General features: G+C 36.2%; 1 protein-coding gene across 3 annotated transcripts in view; it reads left to right on the top strand.

Annotated features, from left to right (window-relative positions):
• Nucleotides 1-24222, top strand: part of MAST2 (microtubule associated serine/threonine kinase 2) — a 159843-nt gene that overhangs the window by 10507 nt on the left and 125114 nt on the right. For all 3 annotated transcript variants that reach the window (XM_060773426.2, XM_060773424.2, XM_060773423.2), the window contains exons 2-3: nt 1129-1276; nt 1877-2019. In XM_060773426.2, the coding sequence (XP_060629409.2) occupies nt 1129-1276; nt 1877-2019 (291 nt within the window). The remainder of the gene's footprint in view (nt 1-1128; nt 1277-1876; nt 2020-24222) is intronic.

Raw genomic sequence — 24222 nt, 5'->3', positions numbered from 1 at the left:
TTCTTCATCTCATTTTCACTCTGGATTACACCGTTTCTGCAAATTGATTTCAAAGTACAGAATTCATTTGTAGTGCTTCCCCTTAGCTTCCTTTTTCTCACTAAAATACTTGAAATGCATAGCACTCAACCTTTTCTCAATTGAACTTGCAGAATGAAGTGTTACATTGGATGTGTGGGTGAAGCACTTAGTGTGCTTGGATTGGACTTTCACATAAATGTTTTATGTTTGAAAATAACAGCTAAATCTACTGTATAAAATTGATTTCCCTAGAAAAATGGTCATGGCAGACTGCTGGTGGTACCAGAGAACCTGCCCATGTACAATGGAATTAAAAGATACAGTGGCACGTATCTACACTTCTAGGTATCTGTATTGCTGTTATTATACAGGCTGTTTGTTGTTTGGTATATTTTGGCATGCATTGGTTGCTTTCATCCAGAAATAAGTTCAGTGTTTTTTATAACGAACACTAAAAAGTGCTGCAAATGTGCTCCATCCCTTTGGCTGAAATGTTCTAAATGAAATTAGTGCTAATTTTAAAATGTTGTTTAACTCATTTTAGCTTATAATTAAATTAAATGCATAATTATGTTTTGTAAATCTTAGACTCTTTGCATTGAAGGGGTGACTAACAGTTTTTGTTTACTGAATTAATCTGTTCATATATGTTGCATAAATACTGTGCATGTGATGGAATCTAACTCCTGATAAATTTTTAAATGTGAAATTAGCATATAATAACCTGAAATATGAATAACCTGAAATATGAATAGTTTTATTAATATACAGTGACTAAGCAGAGTAGAATGTTTTGTGTTAGAAACTTATATTTTGGTAAATTTGAAATATTATGTGAACACATAATTCTTGAACAGATAAACTTTATATTTTTCTATATCATAGCTTACAGATGAGTGAGCATTATTTACAAAACACTTAAGATGAAAACATTCAGTAATATCTGTAATAATTGAGAATCCTGACTTGCAGTCAACAGTTTTTATTTTGCATAAACATGTTTAAAAACACACACAGTAGTATGCAAGTAGATGATACATTTTAAAAAATTATATAATATTTATAGTTATCAAAGTTGATTTTTCTGTTTTTTGGTTGTTGTTCCAGGATGTTATAGCAGAACCCATTACTTTGCGATGCCGAAAGCTCAGTAATCCTGACATCTGTTCATCAACTGGGAAAAGTAAACTCCATCGACAGTTGAGTCAAGATGACTGCAAGCTCCGGAGGGGTAGTTTGGCGAGCTGTTTGTCAGGTAACTTTCTTTTCATCTCATACCAAATGTTCACATACATTTTGTGCATAAATAAACCGTATTTTGTACATAAACCAGGGTCAAGCTGGTTTCTCTTGGAATGGGTGAGAATTTCTTCCTTCAAAATTGATTTTTTTTTAAAAGCTTTGTTATCCAAGATAGCTGCATCCATTTTAAAAGGCATTCATCAAGAATATTATTCTTTGAATTTCATATAAAAGCAGCATAGTAGACCACTAAAATATTTAAAAATACACTTTTGTTATCTACAGAACTTTTCATCAGGCTTGGGGGGCAGAGAGGGAACTGAAAAGTAAAAAGTTACGTTGACTAGATATTGAAACCACAGACCCTAGTGTTTCAACATGTAGCCAGGATTACTTTGGGATGTCTCTGCCTCTTTTGCACTCCTGATGAAGATTTGTAGACGATTAAGTGTTACAATATTTAGTAGTGCTATAAAAGAACCAGCCAACCGCTTTTAAATATTTTATTCACGGACCACATTTCTAATTCGTATTACCATACAGTTATGCTATTATATTTTGAACTATAAAGCCAACCAGTAAAAGATATTTTGTGTTTTCCTCCTTCATAAAGGGAAACAGCTGCTTCCTTTATCCACTAGTATGCATAGTGGTGTAGGACAACCAACATGGCAACCGACAGGAGAAGCATCAAATTTGGTCCGCATGAGGAATCAGTCATTGGGACAGTCAGCTCCATCACTTACAGCAGGCTTGGTAAGTTTAGTTTGCTTCACAATTTTCTTAAATAAGTTTTTTAAAAAGACAACATGACTTGCTTTTAGATGTCTCCAGTTACTGTGATTGTTTTTATCTTGAATGTTTCTATTTTCTGATGCCTTGTCTCTTTTCTATTTAATACTCATTTTATTTTACTGGAAATTGAGTGAAAAATCATGTGGCACAAAAAATCTTAAAATTATGTGTTGAATTGAGCATAGAAGAACAATTCTTACTTGTATAGATGGCCAATGTTGTTAAGAGTCATGAATAATATTTAATAAAAACCATATTGATTTTACGATTTGCTTGTTGCTTAAAACGATGTCTAGTTTTAAGTCTGCATTAGGCCTTTCGAGACTTCTGATGTGAACCAAGCAATTATCCTCTTGACTTTTATGCTCAGAATAAGATCTTACTTTTATCGTTTTATTACTGGTGAGGACTTCATTTGTATTATGGAGACCTTATTTCCATAAAAGAATGATAGTTTGTGGTAGCTAGATATTATGAGAAATTAGTTTCTCTGATTCCCAACTTGTATAGTGGAGGGGCGGGAACAATACAAACATACTTTTTACAAAAACATCATCTTTTTTTCTTTCTTTTTTTACATTTTCTTACTCTATTCCTCCTTAATGTCAGTCTTGCTGGAAGTTTTAAAGCATTGGTAGGATCGTTAAAAAGACTGGAAAATGCCATGTGTTTGCAGTAAATAGTGAAATAAAGTTGACTTGGAAAGAAGAGGGTTCTGTTATAACCAATCTTGCTGTTTCTGCTTGCCTGTCTACAACAGGCAAGGTAAACAGCAACTTCCTACAGAAAGCCTTGCTGAGAATCTATGAAAAGAACAACTGAAATAAAAAAGGAGAGAGAAAACACCTACATGCTAAAAAAAGTCTAGATCTCTAAATTCAGCCAGCAAAACAAAAAACATAGTAAAAGAGAACAACGGTGAAATGAAAAGTAATTCATGGATTTATTTTGTAAGCAGCTTTCATGCAATCTTTAGAAGGTTCAAAATGTTTTGTTTAATTGTGGAAGGCATCATTATCATTATTATTATTATTGTCATAATCTTCATCTAATTTGGTTGTTTCTATTCTTTCCATGTTTTGTCTGTCACTGGTACTAAATTTTCTGTTCGAATGCTAATTCCCAAAGCCCTCCACTCCAAATGTGTTGAGTGGAAATCTATCATTGTGAGGTCCATAAGTCCTGGTGTACAGTGAACAAGGCATGCTGATTTGAGTAACCCTTTTATACAATATTTTAGAACAAGATGCATATTCCCATAGGATCCAGTAGGTTAATTTTATCTTAAGTATTCATCACATATTGTAGAAATTGCTTACACTGTTACTTATCAGTACATTCAGGATGCATTTGGTTGGATAGCATGTGCCTTACTGAATGCTCTTGGATTTGCCTTGAAATGTAGGTTTAACTGAATTGACTGTATAGTATAGTGTACTATATTTTGTAGTGTGTAGGATGGACTTGGTTCAGCCTTAAAGGTTCATATTTTGTCATGTCATTTTCAGTTAGTGCTTAGGTTCTTGAAATTTTAGTGGGCTTTCCACAGAGAACACAGAAAATCCTAAGACAGGGACACAGTGTTTATTAATGTCGACACAACTAATTAAACCAACCAGTTATTAGTGTTGGTGGTAATAAATTAATTTACCAATTTATAACATTTAATATCAACATACTTTTCCAACTACCTGTATATACACATGTATATAAATCATGTATAAGCAGGCATGCTTCTATAATAAGCCCCTATTCAAAATGGCACCACAGTCTTTCTGCAGAGAGATTTACTTAGTGTGCACCACATTCTTCAGGCTCCCCCATATTGCTACCAACACATATCTTTGGTACAAAGAAAAAGAAAAAGACTGTTGAAGTAGTGAAGGCTGTCTTTCTTTCTCTGGCTTAGACAAGGGAGGGCTAATGAGATGTGGGCTTCTTGCCTCTGCCTTATCTCACTGTATTTGTGCTGGGTCCCTAATAGAAGCAGGTTGCTTTCCTGCTTCCCCCCCCCCCCTTCCCTTTTTGTTCCAGGCTCCATTCTCATTCTCTTCCCTAATTTATATTCCTTTTCTTATCTGTATTTGCATAGATTTGGACATTTTAAGATAAGCAAAGTACTTTACACCCTGTACTGAAATAAACAGATCATTTGCTGCTCACCCCCTATGCATTTTTAAATGTAGAGGAACAGATTAATTTGTTTCATGCCCTTAAGTTTTAGCCTTGACATATCCATGGGTCATAGCAACATTTAATATTTTTGTCCCCACATCTTCCCTCTACTTATACATTGGGTCAGCTTGCACATGGGTATATCATAGAATCATAGAGTTGGAAGAGACCACAAAGGTCATCCAGTCCAATCCTCTGCCATGTAGAAATATCTAATCAAAGCACTCTTGACAGGTGGCCATCCAGTCTCTAAGTTCCAAGTTCTTATTTAAAAAAAACCTCTAAAGTAGGAGATACTTTTAGTAACTTTCCAAGTTCTTTCCATACCTGAAAGGTTTTTGTGAGAATGTATAATGGATGATATTATTTTGAGATAAGCATTGCATTTGTGACCAGTAAAAACTAAGATCTGTTTTTACTGGTCACAAATGTTTTTATATATACATTCAATGCCAAAACATTAATCAGTTTTTACATTTTTTTGCTATTTAACAAATATATAAGACAGAGTCACATTCAATCTGTTTTTATACTGTGTTTTATAGAAACATGTTATGCTTTAAGGTGTTCATAAAAAAAGACAGCCTGAGTTAAAGTATACAAGTACATGTAGATTTGGATTGTTTGTTGCAGATACTGTATAACCTTCAAAAGCTAAACTTATACTGACAGTTCTGACATAAATAAAAAGCTGCTGTTCTGTATGATTCATTCCATGCAACTAATCCATTTTCTTCAAAATGGTGGTAGCTTAATTGGTTGCAAAAAAACCAAGAGTCTTTTAGTATTTTAAACTCCATGGATTTAAAGATGCACTCATAAACTACTAATCTGTGGTATGAACAAGTCACATTGAACAGAGTGGATCTTATTTCAGAGTAGTTGTATGTAGTTGGGCACTGTAGATTATATAAAGTATGCCACAGAACTCTTGTAAATTCTTCTTATTAATATAAAATGGTATTTTTTGTTTTTTGAAGAATATTACATTAGTGTCAAATTGACTCTTAAAATCTGTATACCCTATTGAAAGATGTTAAAGATATAAACATGGCAGTTGTGTGCTACAAACTTTATGCTTTGGTGCCATCTGCTGGGGAAGATGGGCCACAGTGCTTACTAGGAGATGTTCTCTCGTAGCTCAGAATATCTCATGGAATTATTCTGAGGATAATGATAGGAAGAAGAATGCCAGCTTCAGTTTGTTGGAAGAAAAATGGGATATTACTGAAACTAATAAATGGTACCTATTATTACAATAATTTATTAAATGGTACAAAATAGGAAATGGTACAAAACAAAAATCTAACTAGAGGCATGATACAGTTTGTAGTCTTTATCGGAGGAGGACCTGTGGACTTCATGGTCTCCAAAACAATTTTTATAGAATTGTAAGGGGGCTCATGGGCTGTTTTGACCAGTCCTTTGCTTAATACAGGGTCAGTCTTGGGTATGGATTATGCTGTTTGACTATAGAAGGATGCACATTTAGATGATAAACATGCTGTTGCCATATAGGAGTGGTTAACCTTTCTTGACTGAATGCTAGTAGAGGGCAGGGCCAGAGCTCAGGGAGGGTGGAGCGGTCACTACATAACCTCTTTATCTGTTACTCATCCTTACACATGTGCATGAACACACACCGATGTACTCCAATCATCTTTCACAGTCTTATCACACTCCCAGCCTAATTCCTTAAGTCTTTTTGATGGCAATAAATTTACCACACTCATTGATACCTATTCTGGGATCACCTTCAAATATTTTCCTACTTGCATTCCTCACATTGCCTTAGTAAGAAATCTGTACAGTATTGCCCTTTTAAGAAGCATTTCATTCTTTGTTCCCCTCATGCCCATCTTCTACATTTTGGGAATTGGTGAAATGGTTGGTGGGTAAGAATAGCACTCTAAGTGAGTGGAAGAAGCATTATGGAAAGAGACCAAAAAAGGTTGACCACTGCATAATTATGTGGGCAGTATGTGGAGATGCAGGTAAGAAATCTCCACAAAATCCCCCCCAACTTTCCCCCTCTTTGGTGGTGGGGTAAAGAACATAGTGGTTATCAAAGAAATATAATTAAAATACAGTAAAATTACCATGCTTAGTAGAGTACTCAGTCTGATTATCCCCATTCAGTTCTAATAGATTCCCAGCTTGTAATGTCTAAATTAAAACAATACCAAAACATATCCCCTCCAGATGCTGGCAATTTGAGGAAAATTGGTTCCATTAAAATATGGGGGTAGTGTTTTCAACATCTCAGTGGTTTTCAGTCACAATTGCATCTCTGACAGAAATGTGTCTGAGTAATTTTGCTGTAGAGCCTTAATAGATTTTTATGAAGAACAGGGGTTATGGGAGGATGATTATTTTGAGTTCAAAGATTTAAATTTATCTTCACTACATTTTAGGAATGATTTTAAAAGACATGATTGAAAATGAGATTTTTCACACAGTTATTTGTACAGTAATAATTATGTGGAAGGTAATTGTATTCAGTGCCAGTTTACCAAGTGTGGTACTAGCTTTTATTATTTTCTGTTAAATGGTTGTAGAATGAAAATTAGCTTATGGTAGGTGTCTCCTGGTATACAGATACATAGAGAAGATGAAATATAATGACACATAATGCTATTTAATATAGTGTTCAAAACTTTTTGGTTCAGCAGAAATATTAAAGCTCTATTATAAATCTGGTTTTCTCTCATTATTCTTCTACCATGTTTGGAGAAGTTCCTCAGTTGTTGAGAAGACTCTGAATCTTTGCCATATTTTTGAAGTACGTCATCTTATGGCTACATAACCAAATGTAAATTCATAGAACTTTCCTTATGATAATTGGTATTCATCTGCTGTCAGCTGGAATGATTGCAGTTCTCATTATCTTCAAATGCTATGTGTTGTGTCTTTTTTGTTTTGTTTTTTGTTCTGTCCAGGAGCTTGTTGAATTGATTTTGGCACACAGACTGTGCTTTCTTTTGACAGCAGCGCTATTGTGAGTGTAAAGTGAGAAACTGCTGGAGAGTGCTTGGCAAGCAAGATTCTTATTTTTCTGTCTTGGAAATAGTTTATAAAGTACTATTCTGAATGTACTTTCAGTGGGATGAAGGATTGTCCTCATAGCATGAATATTTTATGGACCTGTTTATAGCTTGCTCTTTTTATTTTGCTGTTTTAATCTTTTTTCTGTTGATGTGCTCTTGAGCAGTTACAAAATATAAATTGCAGCCCTGCAGTTCTACCTGCATAAGAGAAATTCATTATTCATTTGCTGTTGTAAAATTATTTGAAAACCCAGTAATAGAACAAAACAGACATTTGGAAAAAAACCTGAGGTGACAGTATGGTCTCTGTGGCTTCAAATTATACATCTTTTTATTCCATCCTATTTATTTCTATGCAGATGTTTGCTCCACCAATTCAGGTCTGGTGAAAATGTTAAAGATTTGAAGGCTGTAACATCGTTCCATGATAGTCCCAAACCTTGGTCTTCTATGTTTCACCTTGCCCTTTTACCCTCAAGATCCCTGGATCTGGTACTTTGCTCCCAAGACAAATAACTATACTGGGCAAAAGATTTATTGACTGTTTACTTTAGTGGGTTAAAGCATGGGTAGTTTACCTTGTGAATTACTAAATCAAAACAGACAGGACAATAGAAGATAAAAACACGAAAGCTTTATTATTTAAGGAATGAAATAAATGTCAAGCCTTATTCTGGCATAAAGTACATAGTACTTTGATTGTGTTATGTACTGATTGTTTTAACTTGCTAATTCTTTTAACTGCTGTTTTGTATGTATGTATATCTTGTGTAGGCATCGAATCGTGCCTTTTTGTAAGCCACCCTGAGTCCCCCCCCCCCCCCCCGGGGGGTTGAGAAGGGCGGGGTAGAAGTACCCGAAATAAATAAATAAATAAATAAATAGTAATACTTAGATGTCAGACACTTTCCCCGAATTGTCTTCACTTTTCTCCTCTAACAACTCTGTTTCTGACTTGCCTCTAACTATTTTATAGACGAGCCTGTAGGTTATATCTTTTTCTTCATAAATGTTCTATGGCATTTGATGCAGGTGTGGCCAACTTATAGTTTTATGAAGATGCATTTACTACTACTCTTCTTTGTGTCTTCCTGCAGTGAAGTTATGAATCTCAACTATGATCATTTACCATCTTTCTTCTAGAAGTTACGACCTTTCTTTTATCTTTATGAAAGAGAAGGCAAGGCTCTGACTATCTAGAGTTGATATATGTGCCTGATATTTGAGTTTGTTGTTTTAGTACTTTGGTTTGCAATATCAGTTAGTTCTTTTTAGAACCTTACATTGTTAATATCTGCTGTTGTGATTACTTTAGGTCTCATTTGTGACCTTTTAAAATTAGTATCCAATTTTCACGGCTTCATTAGCATATAGTATTTTTTTAGCTTTATCTTTTATTGAAAGTGCCCTCAATGTGGCTCCTAAGATCATATCACTCACAACAGGTTTCCCCTATATGTAGCTTACTGACTGTCTTTGGTTCATTGAAGTTCATATTTGGATAAAAGTTAATAATTCTTCTCTTGCTTCTTCTCTTTAGTCCAACATAAACTGTAATTGTGGGTTGAGATTGAAAGGGTTGTTTGGTCCTTCATTTCCTGCCCATCCTATGGTCAGAACTGCATGTGGGTATTCTGAGGAGTCCTCTTTCCATGAGTCGAGAATTTTTTACCCACTCAGTTAGAAAGTGGGGTGAGAAGGAAGGCAGTCTTCACTTTCATGATGACATAGCACTTTCTCTCTTGTATTCAGCTTTTTATAAAATAAGCCATTACTGTTTAGCAACCATGAGGCTGTCTTCAATAAATTATTCTGTTTAAATGATCTAATCATTATGTGCTAGTACTTTCTGTACTCCAAAAGTTTTAAAAGGGTCAACAAATAATTCCCTCTGTTTAAATATTAAAGTTTAAATTAAATATTAAAGTGTTTTTAACTGTATGGAACAAATATGGAAGTCTTGTCAATTTGTGATAAACCTAAAAGGAACACAGGCTTACATAAAAGAAATTCAGATAAACAATTGGGAATGCAAATTAAGGTTTTGAGAAGCATATTGCTAATAGAATCAAGAGGAATAATAATTAAAAAATCTTCAAATCTATCACAGTAGAAAGCCAGCCAAAGAGGCTATTGGACCATTGGGAGACATAAGGTCATGGTGAATCTGAATAAATTATTTTTGTCTGCCTTTGCTGCGGAAGGGATTAAGCAAATACCTGTGCTTTGTATGATATTTTTTCAGGGGGAACTAAAGAAAATAGTGATTGCAAGAGCAGAAATTTTATACCTTATTGACAATTTTCAAATAAGAAAATCACTGATTTGTGATGGTATTTTTGTGAATTCTTTGAAAAATCCAAATCCAAATTGCTAATGTTGTTGTTCATTCGTTCAGTCGCATCCAACTCTTCGTGACCTCATGGACCAGCCCATGCCAGAGCTCCCTGTCAGCCGTCACCACCCCCAGCTCCTTCAAGGTCAAGCCAGTCACTTCAAGGATACCACCCATCCATCTTGCCCTTGGTCGGCCCCCCTTCCTTTTTCCTTCCATTTCCCCCAGCATCATTGTCTTCTCTAAGCTTTCTCGTGATGTGGCCAAAATATTTCATCTTTGCTCTAAAATCCTTCCCTCCAATGAGCAGTCAGGCTTTATTTCCTGAAGTATGGACTAGTTGGATCTTCTCGCGGTCCAAGGCACTCTCAGAACTTTCCTCCAACACCACAGTGCAAAAGCATCTATCTTCCTTCACTCAGCCTTCCCTATGGTCCAGTTCTCACATCTGTAAGTTACTACGGTGAATACCATTGCTTTTACCATGCAGATCTTCATTGCCAGTGTGATGTCTCTACTCTTCATTATCTTATTGAGATTGGTTATTGCTCTCCTCCCAAGAATTAAGCATCTTCTGATTTCCTGGCTGCAGTCTGCATCTGCAGTAATCTTTGCACCCAGAAATACAAAGTCTGTCACGGCCTCCACGTTTTCTCCCTTTATTTGCCAGTTATCAATCAGTCTGGTTGCCATGATCTTGGTTTTTTTTTTATGTTTAACTGCAACCCAGCTTTTGCATTTTCTTCTTTCACCTTGATTAGAAGGCTCCTCAGCTCCTCCTCACTTTTGGCCATCGCTTTCTGCCAAATATATCATGTTTTCAAGATCCTCCTTTGCACAAGGAAGAATGTAAGATAGCTAAAGTACAACTAATTTTGAAACTGGGGTGGGCGGGAAATTAGTTAGATTAAAGCTTGTTTTAACTGCTGGAAAGTTATTTTTAAAATAAAACTATGAAACATTGAATAGTAAGGGCCATTGAAGAGAAATCAACAAAGGTTTGCATGTCATTAATCTTTGAAAAATGTAAATACAAGCGTGAATAGAACTACTTAAATAGACTTTATTTACTTGGACTTCCATAAGACTTTTGTAAACTAATGTTGGCATCAGTTGTAAGACAGAAGTTCTCTTAGAGATTAAAACTATTTAAGGAACAACAAACAGGAAGAAGAAATAAATGTGAATTAATCAAGGATCTAAATTAGATTGGCATGCTGCTTTTAAACTTCATGAACGGTACTGGAGTTAAAGGATGATACTTGCTGATCATACAACATTATTTATAGCAATGAAAACAAAAATAGATTGTACAGGGATCTAAAGGATTCTCTCCAGATTCTGTGATTTGGCATTAAAGTGGGAAATGTTATTTAGTATAAGTCAATGCAAAGTGATGTAAATTTGGGGCAAAACATCCCCACTTCACATAAATATCTGCTTTGTCAGTGAGTGACTGAGGAAGTGATTTTCAATTTCAGATAGCTTAATGAAAATGTTGATGCATTTTGCAGCTGCTGCAAGGGGGAACAAAAGATAACTTCCATGTTGGTCATAATTGGGAAAAACTGAAAACACTGTTGGCAGTATGATGTTGCTGTTATGTTTATTTATAGTACAGCTACATCTGGGGTACTTTATACTGTTTGGTTTACTGCACCTGAAAAGGGATTTTGCATTAAAAAAGCTATCAGAATAATTTAGGCGAATGGAGGAATGCCTCTCTGAGGAAAGGATATATTTGGCTCTGTTTAGCAAAGAGGCAAATGCAGTGACATGGTAGTGGTATAAAAACACATGGGTTTGAGAAAATAGATGGGGAGAAATTTTTCTTTATTGCTTGTGGTACCAGAATGTGGGATCATCCTCTGATGTTGGATAGTGAGAAATTTAGAACAGATAAAACAAAATATTGTACATAGATAACATATAGTTAAACTCTGGCATTCACTGCCTGCAGGTGTAGTGATAGTTGCCAACGTGGATGGTTTTAAAAGGGTATTTATTAAATTCATTGAGAATGGGCTCATCACTAGTTACTAATGTAGGTGGCTAGATATCACCTCCAGTGTCAGAAGCATTTAAAGGAGATTGTCTTGCTAGCTGACTTTGCATTGCCACTGTATAAACAGGAGGTTGGACTAGGCAAGCTTTTGATCTGATCCAACAGGATTCTTCTTATGTGTTTATGAAACACTTGACACACCACTTAACACATCAGTCCTGTACGCTGTGAGCTGAGATTATGTCCCACTGAAGTTTCTGAAGTTCTGAGTAGACATCATATTATCTGATATATAATGTTTTGATTTGTCCTGTTGTTACGCATCGACCATGAAGTATCAGCACTTATAGCTAGCCTTTAAGACAGATGACAGCAAGAAATGGACAGTACTCTGCCAGCTTTGTGATTATCTTTGTATTATTTATTTATTTATTTATTTGGGGTTCTTGTACCCCGCCCTTCTCACCCCGAAGGGGACCCAGGGCGGCTTACAACAGCAAGGCACACTTAGATGCCTGCCACACAAAACAGTCATCACAAAAGTACAACAATTCAAAGTTCCCACAATTCAAGCCATTATCCCCATAAAATGCATAAAATCGATAAAGTCAATAAGAACAATACAAACCTAATTCTTCCTCCTACCTATCAGTGTACACTAACTCAAAGATCTGTTTTTGATTCCACTTCGACAATCCTGCTGATCTTACACATCTGATTGTCTTATTTAGTTGTCTTATTTAATTGCCTGGTTGCCCAAAGGCCTGGTTCCACAACCATGTCTTCACCCTCCTCCTGAAGGAGAGGAGGGATGATGATGTTCTGATTTCCCCCGGGAGTGAGTTCCACAGGTGAGGGGCCACCACTGAGACGGCCCTGCTTCTCGTCCCCACCAGCCTCACTTGTGACAGTGGTGGGGTCGAGAGCAGGGCCTCCCCAGATGATCTCAAACTCCGAGGTGGGACGTAAAGGGAGATACGTTCGGACAGATACACTGGACTGGAACCGTACAGGGTTTTGTAGGTTAAAACCAGCACCTTGAATTGTGCTCGGAATTGAATCGGCAGCCAGTGGAGCTGGCATAGCATATTTAACTCACATAAATATTTATATTACTTTTAGCTGACATAAATACTCTCTATGTCACTAAAACATGAACAAGAAACTTTCAAGTGTGTTAGCAGGCAGCAGCAACAAAATGGAAAGTTAATTTAGCTTTATTATTTATTTATTTATTTATTTATTTATTTATTTGCTACATTTATTTGCTGCCCTTCTCACCCCAAAGGTGTGCATTCACAGTGAAATTTGGAAGAATAAAGTATAGCATATTCTTGAACTAAGTAAATTAATTTCATAGCTTTATTTGCTTTGTTTCCTCCTCAAAGTTATTCAGGTTTTGTGGATATTATAAGCAAGATATAACAGGAGGAATGACATCTTTTTCAAATACCTAACCAAATAGGTATTGCATTCAAAACTTGTGGAAGGTAATGATAAATATCTATCAAATAGTGTGCAGCATGCCTAATTTGGAATGACCTTATTGGTCACTGATGTTCATCTGGTCACTGATGATCATCAGAAAAATATCTGGGTTGTAGGTCTTCCTACAACCTCTGAGGAAGCCTTCAACAATACAGAAAAAAATCTCTTTATAATAAGGCATGTGGGCAACACAAATATTATCTAAATTTAATGATCCTCTTGAAGTGTAGTTCATAAGGTGTGTGCTTCCTTCATGCCTTGTTCTAACAGGGGAAAAATAGTGTTGTTACTATGAGAGTGACAAATTGTGGCTCAATGGCAGCATGCGTTGATATGGGGAGGTCAGGGACAACCGGTGCATATCCTTTTGGATGTTGCCCAGGAGGAAAGTCTTTTAGAGTCTTCATTCTCTTTCTTGTCTCCATTTGATGTCTGATGCAGTGATTGTTACTAGCTTAAAATCAGAATATGGATTATCAGGTTTGAAAAACTAGTATGTTGTCAGATGTAAGAAATCAGGAGATTAATTAAACGTAATTAACATGAATAATCAATATAATTTTAATGGTCTAATCATTATTAGTCTATTTGTGTTTAAAACATTCATTTTCAACATAATCCATGGGACTTACAGAGAATGGCATAGATGTTGTCATTGTTGATCTCTAAAGTAAAGTTGGGTTATCCAACTTGTGTTCGTCACTCCCTCCCCAATAGTTAGAAAACTCATAATATGCTTCTTAGTTGGAGGTGGTGGAAATCCAACTGTCATGTTCACATGGTATCTTATCTTGCAACCTGTTTAGTTAGATTTTCTCATTGAACTGAAGCTTCTATTGTTTCTACCAGTTTCACCTTTACTAACATGTACATTATTTACTTATCGTTCAAACCTTTTTGTTAAATATTAATATGCAGTGATGCTAATAGTTAGTAAAGAATGATATAACGAGTAAATTGTTACTTCTACTTAGTATTAGGTGTCTTCTAAAGTAGGGTTGGTATATGCTGGTATTTATTTATTGTAGATGCCAAAAACGGATTTTTCATGAGTCCTGTTCACATATTTGAAAGTGTGCAATCCCTAGGTGCAAGACTTAAGGCAAAGATTACCTCTCATTCTATCTCTCTTTCCCCCCTCTAGTTATAGAAGATGACTATTTGTAATGAAGACACTTCACTATCTGTGGAATCACTTCATATAAATTAGAAACCATTTCAGGCTTTTCAGAAGTGTGGCATTCCTTCCTGGATAGTGGAGGCTCCTGTACTGCAGAAAATTGCATTCTGCATGTACAGAACAATGAACCTAATGAGACAATAAGAAGAGGACTTCAGAAGATGATCTCAGGTTCTGGGACCTTTGTATGAGAGGAGATGATCTTTAATGTAGCCTAGCCCCAAATTGCTTAGTACTTTGAAAATTATTACAGGCACTTTTGATGGTTCTGGAAACTGCCTGAATGCTATTGGAGATCATGAAGTATGAGCATAATATGACCCCCTAATCTTATATTAAAAAAATGTATGGCCCTTTTTGACCACCTGAAGTTTCTAGACCATTTCATAAAGCATCTCCATCCACATAGAGTGTATCTACACTGTAAAATTAATGCAGTTTGATTCTAATTTAACACTCATAGACTAATGCTATGCAATCTTGGGAGTTGTCGTTTTGCAAGGTTTTTGGCCTTCTCTGCCAAAGACAGCTGGTGCCTCACCAAGCTACAAATTCCTTCTCTTTGAGCCATGACAGTTAAAGTAGTGTCAAAACACATTAATTCTGCAGAGCAGATACATTAATAGTGGCTTTCAGTCAAAACTCTAGCATTCTGCCATATTTTTAAGTGCAGTATGTACTACTGTTGTGTTGCTAAGACAGAAAGAGGTGACTTTCTGTATTCCAATGTGTCCTGTTCTATAGATACTTGAACTTTCCACATGCCGCGAGATCTGTTTCTTTGTGTATATTCCCCCTTTCTGAAAGAGGTCATCATGTTATCAACTTTGACACCTTGTGAAGATGAAGGAAGTAAGGAAACTAGTGTACATATGTGGCACAGAAGTGTGTATGGAGTGTTGGTGCTAGGAGTTTTTTTTTATTTTAAAAATCTGCAACAATGTCTTGTTCTCCAAGTGGCACCTAGGGGTTGTTTGAGAATTAAATACCGTATATTCCGGAATACAAGGCGACCGGGGGGGGGGGTATAAGACGATCCCCCCAACTTTTGATGATAAAATACAGAGTTAGGGATATACTCGGCGTTTAAGACTACCCCCCTCTTCGAAGACTATGCCCCCGTGGCCCCCGTCGCTCACCATTCAAGGACCTCCTCACCCTCACTGCTTACCTCCTCTGAAGGCCACTGGGCTTGCCTAGGCCCAAGGAAGTGTCTCCGGACGCTCACTCCTAGCAGCGCTGGGCGACAGCGTGCCTTGGATGTGCTCCCAGAGGTATGCTGGGAGCAGTAGTTCCCCGACTCCTACTGCTCCCAGTATGCCTCTGGGAACACATCCAAGGCACGCTGTCACCCAGCGCTGCTTGGAATCGGTGTCCGGAGATGCTTCCTTGGGCCTCCGGATGCCGACTCCAAAGCAGCGCTGGACAATGGCGTTCCCTGAATTCTACTGTGCCCAGCATGCCTCTGTGAGCACATCCAAGGCACATGGTTGCCCAGCGCTGCTAGGAGTCGGCATCCAGAAGCCCAAGGAAGCGTCTCTGGATGACTCCAAGCAGCACTGGTCTACAGCTTGCCTTGGATGTGCTCCCAGAGGCATGCTGGGAGCAGTAGTTCCCCGACTCCTACTGCTCCCAGCATGCCTCTGGGAGCACATCCAAGGCATGCCGTTGTCCAGCACTGCTAGGATTCGGCATCCACTTCCTTGGGCCTAGACAAGCCTTTGGAGGAGGTAAGCGGCTAGGGCAGAGGAGGTCCTTGAATGGAAGGAAAGGGAAAGCCCAGCGGGCCATCACCCCCAGCCAATCTCCGTGGCAATGCGGCCTGCCACTCCTCTTCCCAATGCCCTCTCTCCCTTCACCCTCCTCCTCCTCCTCCCTCCCTCCTCAAGCCGCACCACTAAGTGCGATATTATTTTTCTTTAACTTATTTTAATTTATACCCGCGTACTAGATGACCCCCAACTTTTAATAAGCTTTTCCAGGCATAAAAAGTCATATAGTACCCTGGAATATACGGTACTCTTTCTGCTTTTATCAGTTTTTTCAGATTAATGTAGCAGTTTTCTCTTTTTTTCTCTCCAGGCAAATATTTGTTCTGATTATTCTTATTTCTCAAGATATACACTCAAATTTATGCTAGTTTGGCAGTAGTTAATTACTGGAATATTGCATTGTTAAATGCCATTGTGTGGACAGTGGGCTTAATCCAGTGGATTGAATATGTTCCCATTTGATATTGAGATATATTATAAACATTAAAATGCTGTCATATAATATTCCTTTAAAAAAGATTCACTTTTCATTGCTTTCAAAATTTTGAAATTGACCAGTGAATAAAGAACATGTTAATATGAACTGCAGCATAATGGGCATATTGGCAGATTGTAATGAGCTGGAGGGCACAGTTCATTTGAATAAATTATTAAGGTAATTGGGAAAGTTACTGCATGCTGGGATTTGCCACAAATCCCTTCTTGCCAGCAGGATCATTAAGACAGCCGAGGTGATGGAATCCTAGTACTACTAGCTGCATGTGCTTGTACAACCATGGCCCAGACCTAAAATAATTCAAATCTGAAATGTTACAATTTTAAATAAGACATGTTGCATTTTTGTAGCATGTCTTCAACTTGGGAACCGTGCATGTTAAAATTCCCCAAATAAATGTTTCGCATTGTAAAATTAATTGGTTTAGGTATTTTAAAATACATATTTAGGTGGCAAGGACTGCTACTCTATTGTTAGAATGTGTATGTACCTTTTTAAAAAGTAGGGAACACTTTCACTCCAGCTGTTTCATACTATAATAAGATTTTTTTTTAAAAAAAAATGAACATCCAGATTGTTGAGATGTATATCCCTTCCATATTCATGTACACTCAAGTTCCAGCTTCCTGTTGGAAGGAGTGGGTGATGTAATTTTTGCCAATTTCCCCTTTAAGTTAATATTACCATGATATTCAGGGTGTGAGCATTTCAATGGGTATATAAGAGGGTGCAGGGGAAAGGATGAATGAATCACCTCAACCTTGTTTCCCAGAGCAAGCAAAACTGCACTGACCACAAGTCTTATTTTTTTTTAAATATGTGTACTATAGTGTATCAAAATATCTCAGGGCAATATAGTTTCAGTATAGTACAGTTTCAAATTTTAGAACGGTAAAAGACAATTTCTACAGTCGACAAATGTGTCAAACCATATGTCAATTTAAACATTTAAGTAAAAGACCATATACAGATATTTTTAAATTTTAAATTTAAACTTTTAAATTTTGTTAAATACATTGGCCCGGCCTTAGGTTTTAAATGCGTCATGGTGTTATTGTTTTTAGTGTTTTATTTTTTTTTTGCTTGATGTTTATTGTTTGCTTTATGAGTTTTATTGCTATATTGTTATGTTGTTGTTTTGTTGGCGGCCTTGGCCTTTGTAAGCCGCATCGAGTCCTTCGGGAGATGTTAGCGGAGTATAAATAAAGTTAATAATAATAATAATTTACTTAGTGCTTGAATAAAACCAGCATTAATGCCAATAAGGCTCCCACAAGGAAAAATGATTTTGTAAGTCATGTGTTGAAGCAGAATCAACCCTTTCCCATCTCCTTCCACAGTCTGTTGCTCTTGCAGCACATTTTATTACTTGGGTAGGCATACTTAGCGAGAAGTGCCTCTATAAGCATCAAGTACCAAGCTGTTAAAGGTTTTAACTATTGTTAGCAGTGCCTTCAATTCAGACTGAAGAACATTGCACTTTCTTCAAGGTTGGTTTTTACATGATTTCTTTTTGAGGTTTTAGTTAGCATTCTGGATCTAACCCTTTTAAGATTTTTTTACAACATTTAAATTTGTATTGAGGGAGAACCAGACTGCACTTATGTGATTTATTATTTTGCTTTTCAGTACCAGATACATTCAATTAGCATTCTACAATCTGGGAGAAAACATTATCTAATTGGCTTTTGGTTAGGATGGTGCTGATTTCTAGGTCAGTGTAAAACAAATGAGCACTTAAATTGCTGAGGAGCAGCTGTTCCAGAGCCCTATTCCACATTGTCTAGCTTTAAGGATAAATATGTCACATTTTAAATTATGATAGCCTTGATAATTGAGCTTTACCTTGTTATTTATACTGACTTATAGTGCCTTGTCAGTGAAGCAGACCATTCTATCATAATTGAAGAAATATCCATAAATATTGATTTTGTTTTTCCAGACTCTTTGAATGTAAGAAAGATATTAGCGGGAGTGGATAACACATTTGAATGTAGAATGTTTCTTTAACATTATTTTTCTTGTAAGTTTAATATATCTTCAATATATGAGTTCTAATATGAGTAATCAGTAATGAGACTTAACCCTGGTCTTGTAGTGTTTTTATTCCCATTGACAGCTTGAAACAAGATATCCAGGCTTCTCTGTCTGCATGAGAGAAGGAATCATATGGATTGAATGCTGCTTATTGTAATCATGATGTTTTTGTTACTTGCAATTTTTGTTACCTTCACATGACTTCACCCCTACATATAATTTTTCTATCACATAATCTTTTTTTGAAAGAGAACAAAGGATCCTTTTATTATTGACTTTTGGCTTTTTTGAGACACCTACATTTTAAAGCATCTTACAAATGATTTCTGCAATATTTTTTATTTATTATATTAAAATTTTAAAAATGTGGGATGCTACCATTTTTTCTCTTTTTACTTTATACTGATTCTAATATCTGTAGTTTTTTGCATCCATAACTATATTTAATCATCCATGGTTTCTTTCTCTGCAGTAATACATGCAGTTTGTTTTTATGTAAAAAAGCCACGTGAAATTACTGGTTTGTTTATTAATTAGTCCACAAATATTCAGTATTAAATCAGTCAATTTTCTAGACTTGTTATCCTTCAGATGTTTTAGACTATCCACCAATGCCAGTGCTTAGGAATAGATAAGCTGTGATCTCAAAAATTTGGAGAGTAACAAGTTGGAGTAGACTGATTTCAGGTAAGAAGAGAACAGATAGAGAACAGAGTTGTTTTTTAGACATCATGGTAAACTATTGTCATTATACAACTAGAATACATAGAATAGGCTCACACACCTTTGACTGAGACAAGCCAATTTTCAACCATGGAGTATGAAGATAGTTTGTTTATAGATAAGATTCGCCAATGTTTGGCAGCTAAAAATAACACTAAACTGCAAGTAATAAAATTAAGATTAAAGTTTGTGATCTCTTGTTTGCAGTGAAGCAGGAGACAGTGCATGAGACTACAGATTTTTGTGATTTGTTCCTGTCACTGTAAACCATAACTTTGCTATCACATCTAAACATGGTTTTCATGTGTCTTTCTAACACTTCAGAGGTTTTCTTGTAAGTGAAGCAAACATGCAGTCAGGGATACTAAGCTGCATACCTCATCAATGAAGTGTGTATTGGGAATTTCGAAAATCTGTGTGGCTGTTAAATGAATATCCCTCTTACATCAGCAAAACTTATCTAACCTATATAGTCCTCAGACAAAGAGTAAAAACAAAGGAAACAATCCCAAAGAAAATTGCAGCCACATCAGGAACACTGCAGCTCCCACGAAGCATGAAGAAACATGTCAGCTATCGCCAATGTGTCATTCTGGTGTGGAAGCAATTAATTCATGCATAATGTTTGAGAATGGCTGCCATGACAACATCTTTCCCTCTCTCCATTACTCAGAGCCACTGTAGTATTCCAGGTCAGCACCAAGACCTCAGAAAATTAAGTCCCATCCTACTTATCTGGAGGAATGGGATATTTGATATTTCCAGTTGGTGTCTACATTCCCAATCATATATGGTGAGGAGCACAAACATTGTGGAAAAATATCCTTGCCTTTCCAATAGAAATAGTTTTGCAGGTGATCCCAGGTTTGAGCCTTAGTTGTGTTCTTCCAAGAGACAAGACTGGGAACAGTTTTCAAAAGCCTAACTGGAGTGCTCTTTAGTTTGATCCCACTGGCTGACTTCCATTGGCACTAATTCTTTTGGCCCATCTTTTTTCCAGCAAAACATATCCTGCCTCTTGTGCTGCTTTCCTCTTATGGCCGATGTATGTGCTTATTTATTCTCTTAATTCCTTCAATTAGCTATCTCATTTTCTACAGCAGCAGAAGCCGCTCTATTAGTGAACTCCAGTTGGCGTGTCCTTTCACACTCATTGGATTCTGAACCCTGGTGGAGGAAAAATTGAGTCTCCATTCCCATTCATTGTCCTTATTAATCCTGCTGAATTGAGAGCATAGGTTGGGAAAAAGGGATCCATATTCAGAAAGCTATGTGACATTGAAAACTTTTATTGAACATTGTCAAGGGTGTATGGCTTTTAAAAGAAATAAATTAACAAGACTTAACTCTCTGAGGTTTTGATCTCAAGCATTTTGATTAGCCAATAAAAGATACTACTCCTTGGTGGATTTTCTTTTGTTTTGGTACATGGTTGATACGGGTCTTGCTGTTCTCTTGTCTGGAAAGTGCTGAGCATGTGGATGGTCTTGTACTGATCTGCTGCAGGAGCGCTCCCTGTAGAGAGTGAAGCAGAAAGACAGTAATAAACAATGCTCAACAGCTTTGACTGAAGTATGTTTTAGTTAGAAGTACAGGGAAAAGTTGAGCCAGATGAATAGTTTTCTCAGATAGTATTGGAAATACAGAATGCAGTTTCAGCAGCAGCTTTGCCATACACTAAAAGCCTTATGAACCATTTTGGGAGTACTCAACGGTAATGGAAGCGTGAATCATCAAATGGTTCATCTCTAGGAGCATAAAATAGATAATATCAATATAGTCATTGTCTTGCAGCATTATCACTGTTACCTTTTTCTGGTCTGCCAAAAATGCCCCCATCTTGAAATATTTTTGTTTCGCGTTCAAAAGATTATGGAATCTTCATTGTTTAGGACCAAGAGAAATGAAATTTCAGGGGTTTTTTCCTCCTATAAAGAATCCTACTTGCATAATTTAATGTTACTTGGTTTTCAGTGAATGCATAATAGCAAAGTTAAACTCACCATAAATACATCTATGCTGAAGCAGGATAAATATTCTAACTAGAGTGGTATTCCACACAGAATAGTGAGGTTCATACTGTCAATGTATATTATTAAAAGAAGAATACAGATGAAATAAATTTTGATTAAAATGCATACATCACTTCTAGCTTTATTAAGTCCTGAATATGATGCGTAGAAGCAATGAAATCTTGAAATTCACAGAAAATTCTAGAGTAGAATTCTGTTTTCTCTTCTGCTGTATCTTTGTATCTTCCACAAAATACTCACATATGATTGGTTAATGTTGAGATCTGAGAATTTATCAAAATTGGGTGGGTATTTTTATTAGCAAAAGTTCTTTACTTTGGGTTCAAGGAATTCATATACACATGCATACTGCTTTTCAATAATTTCAAGTATTTAATGACACATGCTACATTCTTTTTAATCATTAAGGTTTTTGATAGTAAGCATCATCATCATAACAGCAACTTTATTTTTGTATCCCACCACCATTTCCCCGAAGGGACTCTGGGCGGCTTACATGAGGACCAAGCCCAGTCAAACAAATTTAAAATATAACATAATAAAACAGTACAATACATATAAAACATCATAAAAACATAACCATCATATTCAACAATCAGTAGCCGAGCAAAGTGGACATGTCAGAACTAAAGGGCGAGGCAAGGGCTTGTGCGATAGAACTACATGGACGAGGCTGATTACAAATGCAAGGGCCAGCAGCCTGATAGGGCTAGAAGGGCCAGATAAAATCAGTACAATACACTGCAAGGAGAGAGATAATAATAAAGTCTTTATTTATAGATTCCGGGCGGTTTCCAATATGTATGGCAAATGTTCAACACCAAAAGGAAAACATTCAGAAAAATTAACATTAGTTAACAAAGATTAGAATCTTTTGGGAACTGAAAACATTTGATGCTAGAGATCAAATGTTTTAGTTTTATTAAAGTAAGTGTGCTTGTTTTTAGCCATTCAGAGACATAGCCATGTTAAACCTGTTTCATTTTTAAAAGATAAAAAAAATCCTATAACACCTTTGAGACTTAATGAAAACAAGTAAATTCTAGCATAAGCTTTCATTGGCTCCATTGCACATCATCAGATATATGACATGTATGATAATTTTAGCTACGTTATACAATAAATTCCTTAACTAGTACAATTGTTCTTTTTCATTACTTTGTCTTACTGCTTTAGACATCATTGGGTATTGCTGCTACTGTTAATAGCAATAATATTAATAGTAGGAGTAGCTATGGCAAATATATCACAGAGTGGGAAAATTAGTTTTTAAAGCATAAGTGATCCATTTGGAAAAACAGTGAAGTTCACCTTTCTGGTAACTCGGAAAGTTACACTACATTGTTTCCTTTAAAAACATTTAAATCATCCAAATTTGGATGATAATTGATTTCCCCTCTTAAAATTAATCAGATCACATTATGATTTGTTTTACAGATGAATTTTTAAAATTGAAAATTAATATTGGATGTATGTGAATATTCAAGGATACCTAAACAGGAAATAACATAAATGGAGAAAGATGAGAAATCATCCTGTGCTTTCTGAAAGGAATCATGTGTTGCCAGGAGGCAATACTTTAAAATAACTTTCTGCATTTAGTGTTCCTTTAAATTGTGAAGCATACATTGTGTTTACATAGGGGAAATCTTATTGTGGTTGTTTCTTTCGTTTCTTTGGTGATAAAGGTGCTGTTGCTTTAAAATCAGGGGTCTGGCAGAGATGTTTTCTGTAGTGCTTTCCTTCTGCATTGTATGGTGGTTTATGCAAATAAGCTGCCTGATCAGTCTGCTTGCAGTTAGTTCCTCTGTTGGGTGGCTCACAAAGAATCCGTAGACCTAATTCAGCATTCAGTTGTTTAAAACGGCAGATGGAATGAGATGCTGACGAACTGAGGGTTTGTTAGGAATCCTCCCCCCAAGCCTGTAGTGGTTGCATGGCATATCAGGATGATGCTAGTGAATGGAACTAAGCCTTATTTGTTTTTCTGTCACTTTATAATGGAATAGTTAGCTCGTGTGACTTCATGTCATTTAGCACAGACACTGGCTGAAATATGTAAATAATCTTATCACCTTTAAGTACTAGCTAACAATATCTGATTGAAATACTCTTTGATGACAGATGTGTTTAGAGGAAATTATGCTTTTTGAAGAACTGGTAGCAGTAAGCTCATGCCTGCCTCATCTTTTTGCTACTGTATTTTTTAAAAGACGGAATAATGTAATGAAATAGTTTTAAAAGCATTGGATTTATGTTTGCTATCTGATGTTTTCTGTTAAATGCCACATTGAGGCATGGAGAAAAGAAAGTTCTCTCTTTGTGACATTGATACAAGCAGAAGGTGGATTGTGCTGTTTTGTAAGATTACTGAGATTTTTAAAAAATGATTTCTCATAATATTTCTTTGTCTAAAAGTTTGCTTCTTGCAGGCCTTGTGCAGTGATGAAGCTCTGTGGAATTCTTATTCACTTTGTATTTTGGTTTGTCCTTTATTTTGTTCAATTTTTTCTTCTTCAGATGTACTTAACTGTTGTTTCTGTAAGTATACTTTCCTTGTATTTTAAAATGAGATTTATAATTCTTGTGTAGCAATACTTTAGTAATACCGTGAAGACAGTCTTTGGAAAGTAATGGTGGGGGTGGGATAATACAGAGTGGGAGTGGATCTGTAGAAATATGTTTCTTTGGGACAGTTCTGTCAGTGATGAATAGCTCTGACAACGATTGGATTGTTATGTATTCAGAACACCAGACACGTGTTCCAGTCTCTTAGTACATAAAAGGAGTAGTTAGTTCTCAGCATAGAACTAAAAGAAAAATCATGCCTACTACATTCAGGGAAGGAGCCCAGCATACTTGAGACAGCAGAA

The sequence above is a fragment of the Anolis sagrei genome, chromosome 4 (assembly GCF_037176765.1).
Source record: "Anolis sagrei isolate rAnoSag1 chromosome 4, rAnoSag1.mat, whole genome shotgun sequence".
NCBI lineage: Eukaryota > Metazoa > Chordata > Lepidosauria > Squamata > Dactyloidae > Anolis > Anolis sagrei.
The sequence above is the reverse complement of the archived record's forward strand: the minus strand, read 5'-3'. Positions and strand labels throughout refer to the sequence as shown.